Source organism: Muntiacus reevesi, chromosome 7, assembly GCF_963930625.1.
Source record: "Muntiacus reevesi chromosome 7, mMunRee1.1, whole genome shotgun sequence".
In the NCBI taxonomy this organism is placed as follows: Eukaryota; Metazoa; Chordata; class Mammalia; order Artiodactyla; family Cervidae; genus Muntiacus; species Muntiacus reevesi.
In genome coordinates this window covers 95,736,187-95,753,486 of record NC_089255.1, presented here as the reverse complement: position 1 = coordinate 95,753,486, position 17,300 = coordinate 95,736,187, and the positions used below count along the sequence as shown (strand labels likewise).

Here is a 17,300-nt window from a genome sequence, read left to right as displayed (position 1 = left end):
CCCACCTCCTGGAGCCTGGGAACGGCTCCAGCTTCCCACGGACTTGCCACTCTCCTCTGCCAGCCTCAGCCTCATTTGGATTGCACTTGCGTTCACATCCTAATTTCTGACTTAACAAGTGTCTCGCAAACATTTAATTCACTTTAATTTCATTATGCATTTGAAGAGGATGATTTATTGAGGGGGAAAATGATGTTCCCCTTGCCAGCAATTAGATTAACTTAATGATCTATGATAAAAATCTCCTTTTGGGCTTTGGCTTTTGTCTGTGTTTACAAACAAAAGTAGGCTAATAATAACAACGAAGTTCCTGGATTCTCAGAGGGGTCTTAACTACCCCCTCCAAGTTCTATAAGATCCAATACGTTAAGTGCATGAAATGGGTAAAACATTCTTTGTGGTTCTCAGGTAATTTGTCTTGTCACAGTACTTTCATTTGTGGGAAAAAATGTGTATTTTAATATGCAAAAAATCAATAAATTTAATTTTTTTCTGATGGCTTTTCTAAGGAGATGGGAACTATATTACAGCGTGGATCAATTTATTTTTTCCTGTTCCCACTTTATATCCTGAGTACTCTCTTAGAAGTCAGAGAACTTGACTCCTTTCTATGAAGCGTTGTATTTCTTTAGCTTTTCCTATGAATATTTAGGGAACAGCTTCCCTGGCAACTCAGATGGTAAAGAATCTGCCTACAATAGGGGGGACCCACATTTGATCCCTGAGTCAAGAAGATCCCCTGGAGGAGGGCATGGCAACCCACTCCAGTATTCTTGCCTGGAGAATCCCATGGACAGAGGAGCCTGGTGGGCTACCGTCCACGTGGTCACAAAGAGTCGGACACGACTGAGCGACTAACACTTTCATTTCACTTGTACTGATCTCAGTGCGGATAGAGATTTGTGCAGATAAATATTCGCCACTATAGCTCTTCTTTGTCACTCGCCTGCCCACAGTTCCACCATATTGAACACACCCGGGACTCAGGGCCCTTGGAGAGTGGGACTGGTGCTTGTGAGGCTCGGCTGCAGAGGACGGCAGCCTCCCCACCACCCTGACCCAGCTGCGTGTCCCTTGGCGTTTCCCAGGGAAGAGGTGGTTCTGAGGTTTGTCTCCGTAAGTCAGGAAGGAAGAATGGAGTGGGAGGATGAGAAGGAGGGTCATACCAACCTTGCTGTCTCGGAGAGCACAGCCATTTCCTGCTTGAGCTGCATGGTCGCTTGTAGGAGAATCTCTTGTGGCCTGGAAAACCAGGCTGGGGTGTCCCTGTCTTGAGGAAAGGTTAGGAATTCAGGACGGTGACAGGATCCCCCGTGATGAGGTTTCATCCTCAGCCTTCCTTCCTGGAAGGGAAACAGGGTGGCCTGTTCTTCACGGGTTAGTCTGGTTTCCTTCCTTAGAGGAGCACTCTGGTGACTCTGAACTGGTGAACTGTTGAGTAACTGGAAAAGCGGTTTCCATCCCTGCACGCTGGGCTGTGAGCTAATCACGCCTGTGTTCTCCTCTCAGCTCTACCTGATTAGCAGCTCCTTACGCACGCTCCTTTTGCATCCATGAAATGCGGTGTCTGAATGCCAAATGTGCTCTGTACTCTGGACCTGCTCTGCCCTCTAAATCACTGGAAGGTGATGACTAGAAAATACTAAAAGATCCCATGGTAGAGATTTCCATATCGATTCCCTGAATGTGTACTTTTGCAGGGATTCAATCTAGGCAGTGTACAAAGGTCCGACCACCCTGGTGTTTAACAGACATTTATGAGACATGGGGTTTTTGGTCGAGTCATGGTGCTAGGGTCCCCCGATGACAGTCTCCAGTGGCAAACGGGGAGCTTTGAGAGGACCTTAACAGACTGTTCAGTTCGCAGGTGATGCCAACGTTGTCCCGAGTGTCATTCAAGGGGACCCCAGCGCCTCCAGTCTACCCCTGGCACCCCATAGGCAGGATTCTTTTGCCCTGATATCAGGGTCATTCCCAGTCTAGGTGCATCTTCACCTCTTAACTACTGAATCCTTCAGAAGCTGACTCGAGGTGGAGCTTCTATTATGTATTTTAGACACTGAGCCTGCCATATTCAACGTGGACTCCTGCCCTGTCCCTTGATGGTTAGACAGTCAGCAAACATGACCAGCACAGCGCTGACTCAAACACATGTGATTTAAAAGAAAAATGTGATATAAATGTACCGCCTCGGCGGGGGGACAGGAAGGTGAAGGGGCACACAGGCAGACGGCTGGAGTTCTGTCACAAACGAGGGTTTTTCTTTTCATCCTAACCTTCTGGTCTGTCTCTGGAGCCATTTTTTTCCAGCATGTGCCCTTTGACTCAGGGGAAGCCAGGTGCAAATCCGTCACCACCGCTGTAGAAGGAACCCCAAACCTGTGCCTCCTAACGGAGGGTCGGTGAAGCCACGTGAGAAACGGCGGCAAAAATGGCCTTTCTTGGGAAGCAGTCTCGTTCACCCCAGTGAGGAGTTAGGAAGTCAGCATTTGGGCTGGAGTCAGGGAACCACGCAAAAGACGCTCAAGGGGTCTCTTGCCCAAGGACCGCCGAGACCAGCTGAAAACTTCGGTCCGTGCATTTTTCTAGGAGAGGGTCCACAGCTTTCATCAGATGCTCCCCAAGCTGCTCACGAACAGAGAAAGGTCCAAAGCCACTGACATTTTTCTCTCTCTCTACCTCTTGTCTTCCGAATCCAGGGCTGACACTTTTTTCTCTCTCTGCCTCTTGTCTTCCGAATCCAGGGTGATGGAGCTGACTTCCCTGTCTTTCTTTCTCCTTTGCTCTTCTTTAGAAAAAGCAAGTGAGTCAGACCAAGATCCGGGTCATCTCGACCATCCTGTTCATCTTGGCCGGCTGTGTTGTGTTTGTGACAATCCCCGCCGTCATCTTCAAATACATTGAGGGGTGGACAGCCCTGGAGTCCATTTACTTTGTGGTGGTCACCCTCACCACGGTGGGCTTCGGTGATTTTGTGGCAGGTAAGCACCCTGGAATAGCCCAGTTACTGGGACCCTGGTGGGGAAAATACTGACTGTGGTCAGTGCTCTTCCGAACCACCAGGAAAGATGGAGAAACACATGGAAAAGGCTCAGCATCACCAGTGCCGGGCACACGCTTGTTCCAAACCTGCGGTCCCCCGTGAGGGGAATAGCAGCCGGCTGCTGCCTCGGGAGGGAGCCAGTATCTCCGCTCCTCCACTCAGGAGGCAGGCTATCTTCACCATCATATGAATTATGAGGGAAATGAATTTCTCATTGGATTTCGGGCTTCTGAATTATATTAAGGCTCCTTGCATCAACTGATAAAGGCTATATTAGCAAGTGGCAAATATGAAGCTCTGGAGAGATGAGCATCGAGTTTGGTCTGCAGGAACCTGCAGATGGAGCTTCCTGATGCTGAGGGCAGAGTCACCATCCCTGGAAAAGTTGCTCCAGGCATGTCCGGATGCAGGACTAAGGACCCAGGTGACTACCTGGAGTAGAAAACCGCTCCAAGGGAATTTAATATTATAATGGATCCTGTATGAATCTATATAGACACAACAGCCTTCACTGTAAAAATAAATGCCAATGAACCGCGCTTAAGGAAGCAAAAGAAATCACCATCAAATTCTTCTAGGGACAGGGAGCTTAAAAACTGAAATGAAACCTGACTTTTTACGTGTATCACTCCCCCAGGGTGGTGGGAAGGTAGAGATAGGAGGAGGAGGCCACCTTTTTCTTCCCGGATGGATTAGTTCTAGGTGGTCAGACAACTGCTGTTTCTACCCCCAGAAGTGAACACTCTGACCCAGTAACTCTGTCGTAACTTAAAGAGGCCAGGGATCCCCTCTTCTGGAATCTCTTAAAAGGGTAAATTCTGGAAAGGATGTTGAAGGTTGGCTGTCTCCACCGTAATTTGAAGGACGGGACGGTGCCGAGGGCGGCTGTCCGGTTCATTCCTTAGCATCGTCCGTAGCTGCTCTGCGGGGCAACGCAGTGAGGTTCCAACCCCAGCTGCAGTCTGGAGCTATTTCACCAACATCTTTCAGTTCCCCAAAGCGCCGTCTGCACTCTGCCGCTCCTCAGAGTCCTCTGTGCTGACTCTGGCCCGTCTGGAGGACACGTGGGGCAAACCCTGCTCTCTAACCGGTTGCTCCGCTCAATCTGTTAATCTGGGTCACAATAGCACAGCCTGGGGAAGAGGAGATTAAAAAAACTGCTTATGATTTAAGTTTATTATTTATCCTTATGAGCCACCATGGGCTGTGAGCGCTTAGCACACACCGGCACTTAGCCTGATGTCTTCTTCCCTGGAAAGGCCGCGACCTCCACGGTCACGGACATAGCACGGCTTTGTTCTTTTGTTTTTTAGTGATCTTTAGCGATGGAAGATTTTAATGAATCTAATGACCAAGTGTACAGATAAATACAAAGAACTGTTAGAAAGTTTTAAAGTCTATTTTGGTTGTAATCGAGTCAGAGAAAATGGACATGCTTTCCCATGGGTTTTGACAACAGTGGTTGTACATGTAAATATGTCTCCCACAGAGTACCTTTCTTTTTAAAAATTTCTATTGGAATATAGTTGATTTACAATGTTGTGTTAGTGTCTGGTGTAAAGCAAAGCGATTCAGTCACACACGTATACGTATCTGTTCTTTTCCCACTCTTTTCCCATTCACCTTGTTACAGGATATTGAGCTGCATGGCACTGTTTTGATTCCCTTAGCTACCGCTGATTACAGAACCATATTTCCTTTGCCCATAGTCTCTGCAGACTCGGGTCTGTTATAATTCACGGCGCTGACTGCGATTGGACCAGGCCCTTCCCAGCTGCCGTTTCCATAGCTCACAGAGACCAATCTGAAGCACTGCTGGCTTGGAACCCTGGAAGGGCGTCAGAGCCTTTTTGGCAATACTCTGAGAGCCAAAGGGAAGGCTGTCCATCGTTTAAAAAGATAGGTTAACAAGAGCTGAGGGTTGCTGTGATTTGACAAGGCATCAGCTTGGAAACAGAATCAGGACGTCAATCACCATGCAGGATTAATGCTGGTTTATTTTGTAGCTGCCTCACTTTAGGACAGTCTAGCAACCCTGGCTGACAGCACCTGAATTCCAGGCCAGCAGCTGACAGAGGAACAGGCAGAAGGGTGTTTCATCCCTTGTTTGCTAGCGCGCCCTAGTGACAATCTTTTGTGGACGATGGTGATTGGTTAAGGTAAATATTTACTTTCAGAGAGCTCCAAGGAAAAAGTGGCAGAGTTCTCCTGCCTAGCACAGAGATGAAATGAACCTCAAAACTCACTTCATGTTGCAGAAACTCCAACAGTATCCTAGGGAAAGCTAGGGAGAAGGGGAGAGCGGCCTGAAAGGGAAAAGCAAGGCGGTGAAACCAGGCCGAGCGGGGCTTGCCACAGAGCCTTCCAGCAAAGCCTGGAATTCTAATTTTCAGAAGTGGCGGTGGCTATGGAGACCTTGTGGACTCCGCTGCAAACAGAGAAGAACCACAAGCCACAGAGCCTGCCCAGCCGCCTTTGGGAGGTATTAGAGATTCCGTAAGAACTCAGTGCAGATTCAGAGGTGCTACCTGAGGTTACAACCACAACCCAGCGGGAAAGTCCAGCGACCATCCACCACTGGGTAATTTCCAATCCATGGCTAATGTCGATTTTCTTAGAAATGGCCACGAGCCGGCTTCACTGGAAAACGACATCTCACGGACAGGTATTTCATGAAGCGTCTCCACATCTTTAGGAGAGGCGGCTGGGTTTAGAATCTCTGTTGCTTGGCTACCTTGGGCAAGTCTATAGAAGGTCTAGAATAAATAGGCTATTTACTTGGAATAATCGACTGGTCTTTTCAATGGAACAGCCAGTCAATGCAGTCAGGCAACTAGTCAATTTGGTTTGATGGATTTTTTACTATAATCCCTATTTGTAAAATAAAGGGATTAGACTAGCTGGCCTTGAAGGTCCCTTTTTATTCTAGCGCAGTGATTCTAATCGACTTGGTCTAATTGACCCTATGGATCAGCATTATGTAAACACCATCCTTTGGTCAGCCTTAAATCACTACTGCCTGGGTCTAAGTCTCAGGGATGCCATTAAGTATCCCTAATTTTACTGCCACACACCTACTCGTCTCTTGGTAAATGCATGTGTGCTTAAGGAGGAAATGGCGCCAACAGTTCCAAACCATTTGAGATTATTTAATGGTATTTTATTATTATTAAATTTAAGGCAGTTTAAGAAAAACTTGACAAAATCAACTGTACCCCAATAAGAAAATTAAAAAAAACCCCACAAAACTTGAAACTGGGCCTGCTCTGTTGTCCTCTAATTCAAGTCATTCATCGTCAAGCTCAGGTTTAAACTGGATGGATCAGGCTGGTCACTGACATATTTTTTGTTATTACGTGTTATGTATTAAGGGCTTTCCCTGTGGCTCAGCTGGTAAAGAATCTGCCTGCAATGCAAGAGACCCCAGTTCGATTCCTGGGTTGGGAAGATCCTCTGGGGAAGGGATAGGCTACCCACTCCAGTATTCTTGCCTGGAGAATCGCATGGACAGAGGAGCCTTGTGGGCTACAGTCCATGGGGTTGCAAAGAGTTGAACCAGATTGAGTGACTAATCACAGCACGTGATGTATTGAGATTATTGGTCAATACTCAAGTGAAGCCACAGGTCAGAGTCCTTTGGGGAGGAGACATCACTTTTCCTTGCCCTCCCACCCTGTCACATCATGTATTCAGCAGGCTGAGCGGCTGAGTGTTGGATGGTGATGCAGCCGCATCTCTGCTACACGGACTGGGATGTGTTTGCTCTGCGATGACCGTTTGCCAGATCCTGGTTAGAGTAACGCTTGCTTGTTTGCAGGGGGAAACGCTGGCATCAATTACCGGGAGTGGTACAAGCCCCTGGTGTGGTTTTGGATCCTCGTTGGCCTAGCCTACTTTGCAGCTGTCCTCAGCATGATCGGAGACTGGCTACGTGTTCTATCCAAAAAGACAAAGGAAGAGGTAGGATTCCTTCCATATTCTCTGAATGTTCCTGAGGTCAGGAACAATCTCGTGTCAAGAATTACCTGTCTCTGTTCTGTGGGCTATACCATCTCCTACTAAGTGGAGGCCTCCCAGACATCCTCGTTTTGAATCCTTGAATGGTTTTAAATGCCACATTAAATGGGATAGCAGTTATTTCTGGGTCCTCTTTTAGCAGGTGAGGAAAATCTGGTGACTCACTTACCAGCCCACGGCTCCTGGAAAAACTAGTAAACGGCAACTTATTTAAAAAAAAAAAAAGGGAAATGAAACGGGAAAAAAAATACCCAGACATAGTCAGCATAGGTAGACTGCAGGTGGGGGGGTGTACAATTGTCCCCAGTCGGTAACTACATGCTTCTTCCTCAATTACATGTGAGACAGAAGTTACTGAACTGTGGCTGGCTGTGGGGGGTGAAGTTTCGGGGTCCCTTTCACTCATGTCCCCTCCGGGTTGTCAGACCTGTAGAAACAAATATATCTCTGCGGCCAGGGGCACACACTCAACATCCTTTCCCTTCTCAAATAAATGTGCACGGAAGCCTACACACAGGCAAGAAAAGGGATGCCTAAGGAGCAAAGGTGGATCCTGCGATTAAAAAAAAATGCCCATGTGGTTCTGGAAAGAGAGAAAAAGAGATAAGAAAGAGAAAGGGTAGAGAGAAGAAAAGCAGTAAAGAAAGGAAAGGAGATAAAACCCAAAGAAACAGAGGGACAGCTTTTTAAGGGCGACAGTTCCCTGCCCAGGGTGCAGTCATTCCATGCGGGGGTCCTGGGGGAGCCTCCTTAGATGGCACCGTCTCCCACACCATTCCCCGGGGGCAGTGGTTTAATTTTCCTGGCTTGCAGAAGTGGTGTCAATGCACTCTCCAGTCTGATTGCCCAGAGAGCTAACTGACCTGCTGAAAATGAGCCATAACAGAAGAGAACGCAACAACATAAACATTGACGTTTCTCAAGGCAAAAACCCGAGTGACTGCTCCCTACAGGAAAGCGTGAGCCTTGTACTAACAGTCCCGCTGGAACAAAGCCCAGGGAGCTGGTCTTGATCCTCACGCAAGACTTCACTCTGAGAAAGCAGATCCGTGGGCTTTGGCAGAAGACGCCCCCTTGCTGCCCCCGAGCAGGGAAACTTGGTTATCAGGCACCCTGCGCTGGGGGCGAGGGGCCGTCTTCTCAAACCGGAGCGAGCCGGGTAGCACAAGGCCATGGACGGCACCGCCTAGATGTGGGGTGACGCAGGACTCTCCCGTTTAGAGCCGGGCCATTTCCAGGCTAGTGGGGACGGGTGGGGCACGCTAACCCAGCCGGAGGCCTTGGAGGGACAGGGCAGGGCAGAGGACCCGCTGATGCCTGCGTGTGCCCGTGGGGCCTAGACACCACCGCCCCGAGGCAGGCAGGAACGAGGCCGGACCACGGCAGGGGGCGCCCAGCAGACGGGGAGTCAGGCCCGCCCGCCTCGCCTTCCTTCCCCAGTCCAGGTCTCTGGCGGCGGCCGGCGGCTTGCCCAGCCCGTGCGCCTCCCGGAGCCACCTTAGTCCCGAGCCTTTCCTCCCGAGACGCGCGTCCGGGCAGCGGGAAGGGGAGGGTGGAAGTGGCCTCTCCTCGCCTCGGCGGGGCGGACGCGCGGCCACCGCCTCCGGGCCTCCTTCCACGGGGACCCCCGAGGGCTGCGGGGGCGGGGGCTGGGGGTGGTGGTGGGGGCGATGGGGGTTGGGAGCGGGCGGGGGCGGGTGCTGGGCGCGGGGGTCGGGGGCAGTGGGAGGGCGGGTGGAGGCGGGTGCCCGGGGCGTGAGGGCTGGGGGCGGTGCGGGAGTGGGGCCGCGGGGGGTGGTGGTGGGCGCGATGGGGGTTGGGAGCGGGCGGAGGCGGGTGCTGGGCGCGGGGGTGGGGGGCAGTGGGGGACGGGGGCGGTGGGAGGGCGGGTGGAGGCGGGTGCCCGGGGCGTGAGGGCTGGGGGCGATGCGGGAGTGGGGCCGCGGGGGGTGGCGGCGGGGGCTGCGTCTCAGCTCCCGGTGGTTGCCCGTCTCTCCGCCAGGTGGGCGAGATCAAAGCGCACGCGGCCGAATGGAAGGCCAACGTGACGGCCGAGTTCCGGGAGACGCGGCGGCGGCTGAGCGTGGAGATCCACGACAAGCTGCAGCGCGCCGCCACCATCCGCAGCATGGAGCGTCGGCGCCTGGGCCTGGACCAGCGCGCGCACTCGCTCGACATGCTCTCGCCCGAAAAGCGCTCCGTGTTCGCCGCGCTCGACGCAGGCCGCTGCAAGGCCTCGTCGCAGGAGAGCATCGACCACCGGCCCAACAACCTGCGGCTGCAGGCGTCGGAGCCGCTGCAGAAGCGCGGGCAGGGCGCCTCCGAGGACAACATCGTAAACAAGCTGGGCTCTGCCTCCAGGCTCACCAAGAGGAAGAACCGGGACCTTCGGAAGGCCCTGCCCGAGGACGTGCACAGGATCTACAGGACCCTCCGCCACTACTCTCTGGACGAGGAGAAGAAGGAGGAGGACACGGAGAAGGGGTGCAACTCGGACCACTCCAGCACCGCCGTGCTCACCGACTGCGCCCAGCTGCCGGCCGGCGCGGGGGACGGCGCGGGCCCTGCCGACGCCAAAGACGCGGAGCGCGACAGCAGCGCGCTGCTGGAGGCCAGGAACTAAGCGCGAAGGACGCACTGGACGTGACCCAGCCTTGTCTGTTGTTTGTTTTTAAATATATTCACCCTGAGACACGTGCCTTAAAACAAGACTTCTCGTTAGTTCGAAATTACATAGCATCAAAGAAGATATTTCACTGTGCCATAAACGACCGAGAAAGCTCGCTCTGCCAAAAGGGGGTCATAAGAACAAGAACCTGGCTTTTGATCACAGCCGCAGGACACCCAGGGCGCCTTCGCGGGCGCGGGAGGTCACGGCCGCTGAGGTCCAGGGCACGTGCTGGCGATGGATGCGGTGGCCCCGGGCAGCGCCGCTGCGCTCCGGAGGGCGCGAAAGGGCAGCTATTCCGTAGACCAGCCGTCTGAAAGCAACAGGTGTGTCTTTTAAAGGAAGTCGTTTCCTGAACCCGCAGTCAGTAATGTGTGCACGCACGCACAAGGGGACTGGACTGGGAGGTGGACTGGTCCTTGTCCCTTGGGGTCGGAGTGGACATGTTGGAATGTTGCTCTGAGCTCCGATTTTGAGACAAAACCGTTCAGTGCATCCCTAGTCTTTTCTAAGCTCCAGATGAATGTCCCTGGGACCCGAGAGCACCTAGAATTTGTTGGAAGCAGATGAGAGCACATGTATCAAAAGGTGCAATTGCTTTCCTCATTATAAGAGAAAAAACAAAAAACAGTTCACATCACACTGTGGATATCACTTTAACCAATGACAGAAGCCTGCTGAATTTTGTCTTTCTCACAGGTAGTCCAGTCGGACTCGCAAGCATTGGTGAACACTCAGCCTCAGCCGCTGCATGGTGACGGGCAAAAACCATGCCTTTTCCTCAGTGCACGGTGCGCTAAACAGGCACCAAAAGGGTGCAATGGTGACAATAAACTGGTTTTGAAATGTTCATGTTCACTTTTCTAGTGGAACTTCTGTTACAATTGGTTTTGATAAAAGGGGGAAAAATACCAAAACTATTGCCTTGCATGATGCCAGTGGCTTATTGTCCTGTCTCGCTGATCCTAAATGTTTGTGAACATAGACATCCTGCATGTCTGAGACATACCAAGGAGGACCATGGCATCGTTCCTTCTCAGGGCTTCTCGTCCCTTTGGGTGTCTTAGGGTAGACAGTGACACCAGGTCCTATCCTGCTATTTGCAAACAAAAGGAAAAGGAATCCCTCAAACCAACCCTTGTACGAGAAGATTGAATAGTTTTCATTGCTTGCAGCTTAAGTGCCATTACTGCCATTTTTTAAAAAAATAATACTTAAAAGAAGTATTTAAAAGACTTTGCTTTTATGTTTGGGTGTTCCTTTATTCTGAAAGCATCGCTCCTTTTCCTTGCTCATTTCTTCACTTGTACATGCTAGCCACTAAAATTACAATGCTACTGTGATTGATTGTTTCTAGGCAAACAGTAACCAACATGTGGTGATAATTATGATTTTTTTTCATGAGGTTAGAACACCCGGCGAAGGAAAGTGGGGGTCTGATGGGTTATAGATTTGGGGAGGAAGACTCTGAATGGATTTTTAGCAGCAAGGGACAAGTACGTACTACACCAAACACCCCACATGTGCCTCAGCCTTTTTCAGAGTTGGCTGGCTGTTATCCTGGTTCAAACCTAGCTATTTGTGCCACACATTTCAGTGTTTGGACCTGGCAACACCCGGAAGTTGCTGCTTATGGGCTCTTGGACTCTCAGTACCACTGTCTGGAGATATCACATAGCTAACACGCAGTGTGGATTTGTCAAAAGGTCACAGGACTAACAGAGACTCCCAGAAACCATCTAATGCTTTTCTGACTTCCAGGGAAAAATGATAGCACCGCACCCTTGACTGCCTCTGCCATGGCAGACCTCTTGCTGCTGTTTCCCCCAAATGCACAGCTCTTCTCTGTCTAGGGCACATGAGCCCCCGTGTGCCCTCGCCACCCCCAACTGTAGCTCTGATGAAAGCTGTGGCATAGCTTTTGGGGAAGGAGTCGAATAAGCATCAGGTCTGATTAGCGCCGCCCCCCACCCTGCCCTGTCCGAGGTGTGTTTGGTCAATGCTGCCGCAGGGCTGAGGCTCACTGGTGACGCCCTGTGTCCACAGAGTAATAAACAGACGCTTGGGCAGCGATGTGTATGCGGGGGTGGGCCTTGGTTCTCACTGCGGGAGTCATTCCAGCCTGACAAGATGTGTGCTAAGGAATGGGCAGGTAACTGGGCTTCCCTGGTGGCTGGAACAGTAAAGAAGCTGCTTGCACTGTGGGAGACCTGGGTTGGGAAGATCCCCTGGAGGAGGGCCTGGCAACCCACCCCAGTATTCTTGCCCAGAGAATCCCATGGACAGAGGAGCCTGGTGAGCTACAGTCCCTGGGGTCGCAGAGTCCGACTAAAGCACAGCACAGCGCAGGGAACTGGGATTTTCTTATTTTGACACGTTGAAAGCTTCCTGATTAAACTGTCCAGGGATTTCACTCATTTGGGTTTCTACCCTCTGTTACTTGGTACCTTCTTTTTAATAGTGGGTTAAAATTCTAGACTCTACAGGCAGAGCTGCCCAAGAGGCTTCCCTGTCATTTATCCAGTGCGTCCCATGGGCCAGACACTAGATGAGGCACTTTAGGGGCGTGAGCTCACTGAACTGCCCCGGCAACGCTCTGTGGGAAGTGTTTGCACACCCATTGGAGATGACACAGAGGCTCAGGGAAGCCAAGTGAGTAACTTACCTAAGAGCACACGGCAAGAAGGCGGCAGAGCTGGTGGTCAAAGTCTATTTGACCAGTCTGCTTTTGACTTTGCTGCAGTGTCCATGCTGTGCACTTTGTGAGTGTGTGTCTGTGTGTGCGTGTGCGCGCATGCATGTGTGTCTGTCTAGTTCCCTGGACATAGCATTCAGAGGTAGGGAGAAACTCTTTACGGCCAAGATGGGATGAGGTCTCTGTGTGAACATGGCCTAACATGTTGTCCTTACAGATGATCATTGTACATTATTTTGGTTTTGGTTTGGGGGATGCGCCTCGTGGCGCCCTTTCTGTATTGTTAAAAATGCCCTCTGAAAGCACCCTTTTGCACTTTACTTGCTTGTCTTGCAGGAACTCGGCATACAGCTGGAATAAAACAGTTCAAAACTGTATGCTGCACACTCTACCAAATGGAACCACACTCTGCCCTACACCAGATGTTGGTACATGTGTGTATAGACACTCAGTTGCGTTGATTCTTTACCACTGAGCCCCCTGGGAAGTCCAGGCCCTTGGCCAGACACGTCAGGTCCCAGTCACACAGAGGGAGCAAGAATAACCCTTGCCCGGGGCTTCCCCGAGTACAGATGGGACTGAGACCCTGACGAATGCAATCAAAGAAGAGCCCTCTCTTTGTGGAGATTGACCCTTTAGAGGTGTGGGCACAGTGTCTGACAAGCTACAGCCTACTCTCCAGGCTTCCCAGGTGGCGCTAGTAGTAAAGAACCCACCTGCCAATGCAGGAGAAACAAGAGATGCAGGTTCCATCCCTGGGTTGGGAAGATCCCCTGGAGGAGGGCATGGCAACCCACTCCAGGATTCTTGCCTGGAGAATCCCATGGGCTACAGTCCATAGGGTCGCAAAGAGTCAAGAGGTGACTGAATTGACTTAGCATGTACACATGCATGCAACCTACTCTCGAGAGGAGAGGCTTGGGACGGCATCCGGGGGTTGGGCTCCACTTCGTGTGTACAAGCGGAGACTTGGGAGGAGGAGGCCAGTTGTTTTGGAGTTGTTTGAAAGCTACCTTTTTAAAATGGGGTCCAGTAACACGGGAATTCGCGTGGATAAGGCAAACTTGCTACAAATTCTACACACACATCAGAACAGCCCTGCCCTGCCCACCTGCACTTCCCACCCCGCCCTAAACCTGGAGAAAACACTTTGATTTTGCACATGGATAGACCACAGGGACAGTGGCTTTGATGGGCAGTGTCCGTTGATGTTTCTGGTAACTGGGTGTTGAATGTTTCCCCCACAGCGGATCTGGAAGTTTTTACTGGTGAGATCCAAGGGACAACTTGGAGAGACTTCAGCTCAATGCCCAGTTTGAACCCAGTGGCGACCCTAGGACTTTATTGCTTTGGGGCAAGGCCCTTATGTGTGTGTAGATAGGGGTGTTCCTGACCTGCAGCTGAGGTGGCTGGGGCTGTCTGTGCTCCCCTAACCCAGACTGTGATCTTGGGCCCTTCAGACCCTGTGCCTACATTTCTGTTACCTCATCAGCACTTCGAGGGGGTGGAACCTAGAGAGTCAGTCTTGAAGGTCCCTTTTAGTCCTGCAGTGCTCTGACCGAATGCTCAGCAGCCCACCAGTTAATTAGGTACGCTCAGAACTTCACTAGCTGGATTTGTAAATACCGACGGATGGGCCCCGCTTTTTTTAGGCAAGATGAGAGCTTAATCTCTTGCCCCTTGGGATTTGTTTCCTGGGTGATGGATGGAGAGACCAGATATATCTGGGAGCCTGGTGTCCAAATGAGGGTCCCCCTGTGTGTCGGCTCCCTGTCACCTTACCTCACGCTGTCACCTGCGTGGGGCGGGTGGCTCATCCCATATGGGCATTTTTTTGCATGGTGTTAAGACTAAAGAATTTTAAGCTATTACTCTCTGCAGTCAATTGCACTAAAGGTTTCATTTGATTACTTTATGAATTCTTACACTATAAACAGGTTATTTCTTACTCAGATCCCTACAGACACACAGACACACACAACAGACACAGAAGCAATGGCTGCTTTGGGTTCTGTGGGGATTGTTCCATGTTGAAAGTCCTAGTTGGACTAGATGTTAGCAAACCACCCCTTCATTCCCTCCCTCTGAGATGACACTTCTTGGCTGAGTCGATGCTGCTTGTCTATTTGTAAGCTTAGTTTCGGGGGTCAGTGAGAATGTGGCCAGAATTCGGGTGGGGCAGGTTTTTACCCACTGTTTTGGGTAAGAATGTAGACCATTTCAATGTGTTCTACAGTTTCTAAACCATGGGAAAGCAAACAAACATGCAGAGGCTCTCTTAAAAAAAAAGGTTGAAAAGAGCCAGTACTGCATCTCATGTCTGTGCTTCCTACATGCCCCTTGGGTTTTAAGCGGACGGGGCTGATCCCTCCTCGCGGTTCCCATGCAAATTGTGTGCGAAAGCAGTGACCGCAGGGGCGGAGCGAGCGCTCGGCAGCAGCGAGTCTAAGAGGTAGCTAGTAAACGGCCTTAAAAATGGCAACTCCCGGAAACAAAGGTGATTTTTTAAATTTGGCTTTCTGGATGCTGTGAATGCTGCGTATGCAAACTCTGCAGGAGCATGCTGACTCCAGGGCGTAAATACAGTCCCGTCCTCCGTCCTTGCGCGAGGAACCCGCTGCTTCGCGCTTGCTCCACCACGCGCCCACCGGCAGTCCATGGGAACGCCAGCACCCCACGGCGGTCCCGAGCCACGTGACATCAGTACCGTGGCGAGGGGGAGAAATCAGGGCTGTCTCTGATTTTACCGAAAGCGGGGTTTTTGTGTGTGTGTGTTGTTTTTTTTTTTCCACAGCTGCCTAGGAGGTCTAGAATCTTTCTCTTCTCGGTTCTTAAGTGAAAAATCTCAAATAGTTCCTTGTGCATTACAAAAAGCAACAACAACACAACAACAACAACAACAACAAAAAGCCACAAAACTCCTTGCGAGCACTTCCACTCCATCTGCACGGCAGTCCTGCGCTCTTCGGGACGACGGCGAAGCGTTCCCTCTGCCGTCAGGGCGCCGAGCTGGAAGTGAAACACGCAGCCGTGCCTGGAAGCGTTATGCAAAAACCCACCGGCATGCCAGCCTCCGGCTTCTTACCCACCCCAGCGTCATAGGCAGGGGACCCCGGGATAACGATAAACCCATGTGTGGAGGTGTTTCACCTGTTTCTCTCTCTGTAGGATTTCATGGTGCTTTAAAAAAAAAAAAAAAAAAAAAAAGGCATTTTACAGAAAATAAAGCAGGGTTGGGGGAGGAGGGAATTTCGTAATGTTCTTATTAGGAAAAGTAAAAAGCAACTTTGCTTGTAACATGTCAATAAGCTGTGCTGCTACTGTCTTTATTTGGTGATGTAAGATTTTTTTTCCAACGATGGAGAAAATTGCAACAAAGACCTTCTGGAAGATCTAATACAATGTCTCTCCTGTTTCCCTTTATTTGTGGGGCCAAACGTGGTTCATTGAAGCTGGGTTGGGAGGTACGCTCTGGACCACAGGTCATCCGGGGATAGGTTTCTGGCCAGGCTGGCATTCATCAGGGAAGAGCTAATGCAAACTTAACTGTCTCGCAGGTGGGGGAGCCCACAGCAAGCCAAGAGGAGGAAACTTGACCCAGTATGGTTACTGCATATTTGCTTCCCCTTTCTTGTTTTTATCTGATGCTGACTGCATGTTGCTGGGGATTGGACAGCATGTCACCATTTCCGGGTGAAACACTGGATTTGGGCGTTGTGCCGTGTCTGCCCCTATGAAACGGACGACTGCTTGGGAATCCAGGTTTCATGCTGTATCTGCTTTTGCACTTCCTTTGTGTCCACCAACCATGGGCTTGTCAAAATGGGTAGAGCTCAAATGCCCACCACTTTTGAGCACCAGCTTAGTAGTAGCAGTAGTTTAGTTGCTAAGTCGTGTCCTACTCTTGCGACCCCACAGACCATAGCCCACCAGGCTCCTCGTCCATGGGATTCTGCAGGCAAGAATACTGGAATGGGTTGCCAGTTCCTTCTCCAGGGGATCCTCCCGACCCAGGAATCGAACCCGGGTCTCCTGCATTGCAGGCGGACTGTTTACTGACTGAGCTATGAGGGAAGGTACCTGGTTATGTACCATGTACTCTGCTAGGCAGTTTGCAAACATGCCACTGGGTCTTCTCAAGTTGGGTTTCTTCATTTTGTCCATGAAGACTTTGCGGCTCAGAGATGATGAGAAACTTCCAACCCAAGTGTGTCAGCTCCAAGCCTGAGTCTCTTTCACCAGATCACGCAACTGCCTGGGGTGTGTGCTTTGAGCACTTGACGAGTAAAGGTGACGTGGTGCTTTCTGACTTATCTGCACCGTCTGGCCCACCCTGTTTGTGAGAGGCCTGCCGTGAGGTCAAGGGTGAGTTTCTGGCTGCAGGACTGAGCAAGGCCAAGTGACTTCCATTCTCAGCCGAAGCCAAGAATGCGCCCAGGCTAACCCAGTGTCACTACTGGTCATGGGCTGGCCAGGGACAGATCTCGTTCCTCTTTTTATTGGTTTCACTTGCGTGCATAGGGGCAGAGTACATGGCACATGGCAGGAATTCAAAGCAACTTTTCCAAAATGCAAATTGGCCTGTGGATCTCCTTGGCCTTCGGGATAAAAAAACCCCAAAGTCCTAGTCTTGGTCAGGCCCCGTGTGGATTTCTGCCTCATTGCACCCCAACCTCGGCCGCCACCACTTTGGATTTCTCGCCAGTTCCCCTGGTGGTCCACGCTTTCTTCTGCTATCTCCAGGTCTTTGCACGTGCTGTCCCTTCTGGGAGGCCTCCCCCCTTAGGAGCCACCTTCCCCATCCAACAACCACCTGGCCCCCTCATGTCTTTCAGTATTGAGCTGAAGAGCGGCCTGTGGGGAACCTTCCCTCACTT

At 51.1% G+C, this 17,300-nt stretch overlaps 1 protein-coding gene across 1 annotated transcript in view; it reads left to right on the top strand.

Moving 5' to 3' along the window:
* The window catches only part of KCNK10 (potassium two pore domain channel subfamily K member 10), a 142,564-nt gene extending 132,541 nt beyond the window's left edge, over nucleotides 1-10,023 (top strand). Inside the window, exons 5-7 of the mRNA XM_065941041.1 lie at nucleotides 2,795-2,981; nucleotides 6,861-7,003; nucleotides 9,063-10,023. Coding sequence (XP_065797113.1) covers nucleotides 2,795-2,981; nucleotides 6,861-7,003; nucleotides 9,063-9,683 — 951 coding nt within the window. The 3' untranslated portion in view covers nucleotides 9,684-10,023. The remainder of the gene's footprint in view (nucleotides 1-2,794; nucleotides 2,982-6,860; nucleotides 7,004-9,062) is intronic.
* The last annotated feature ends 7,277 nt before the right edge of the window (nucleotides 10,024-17,300 follow it).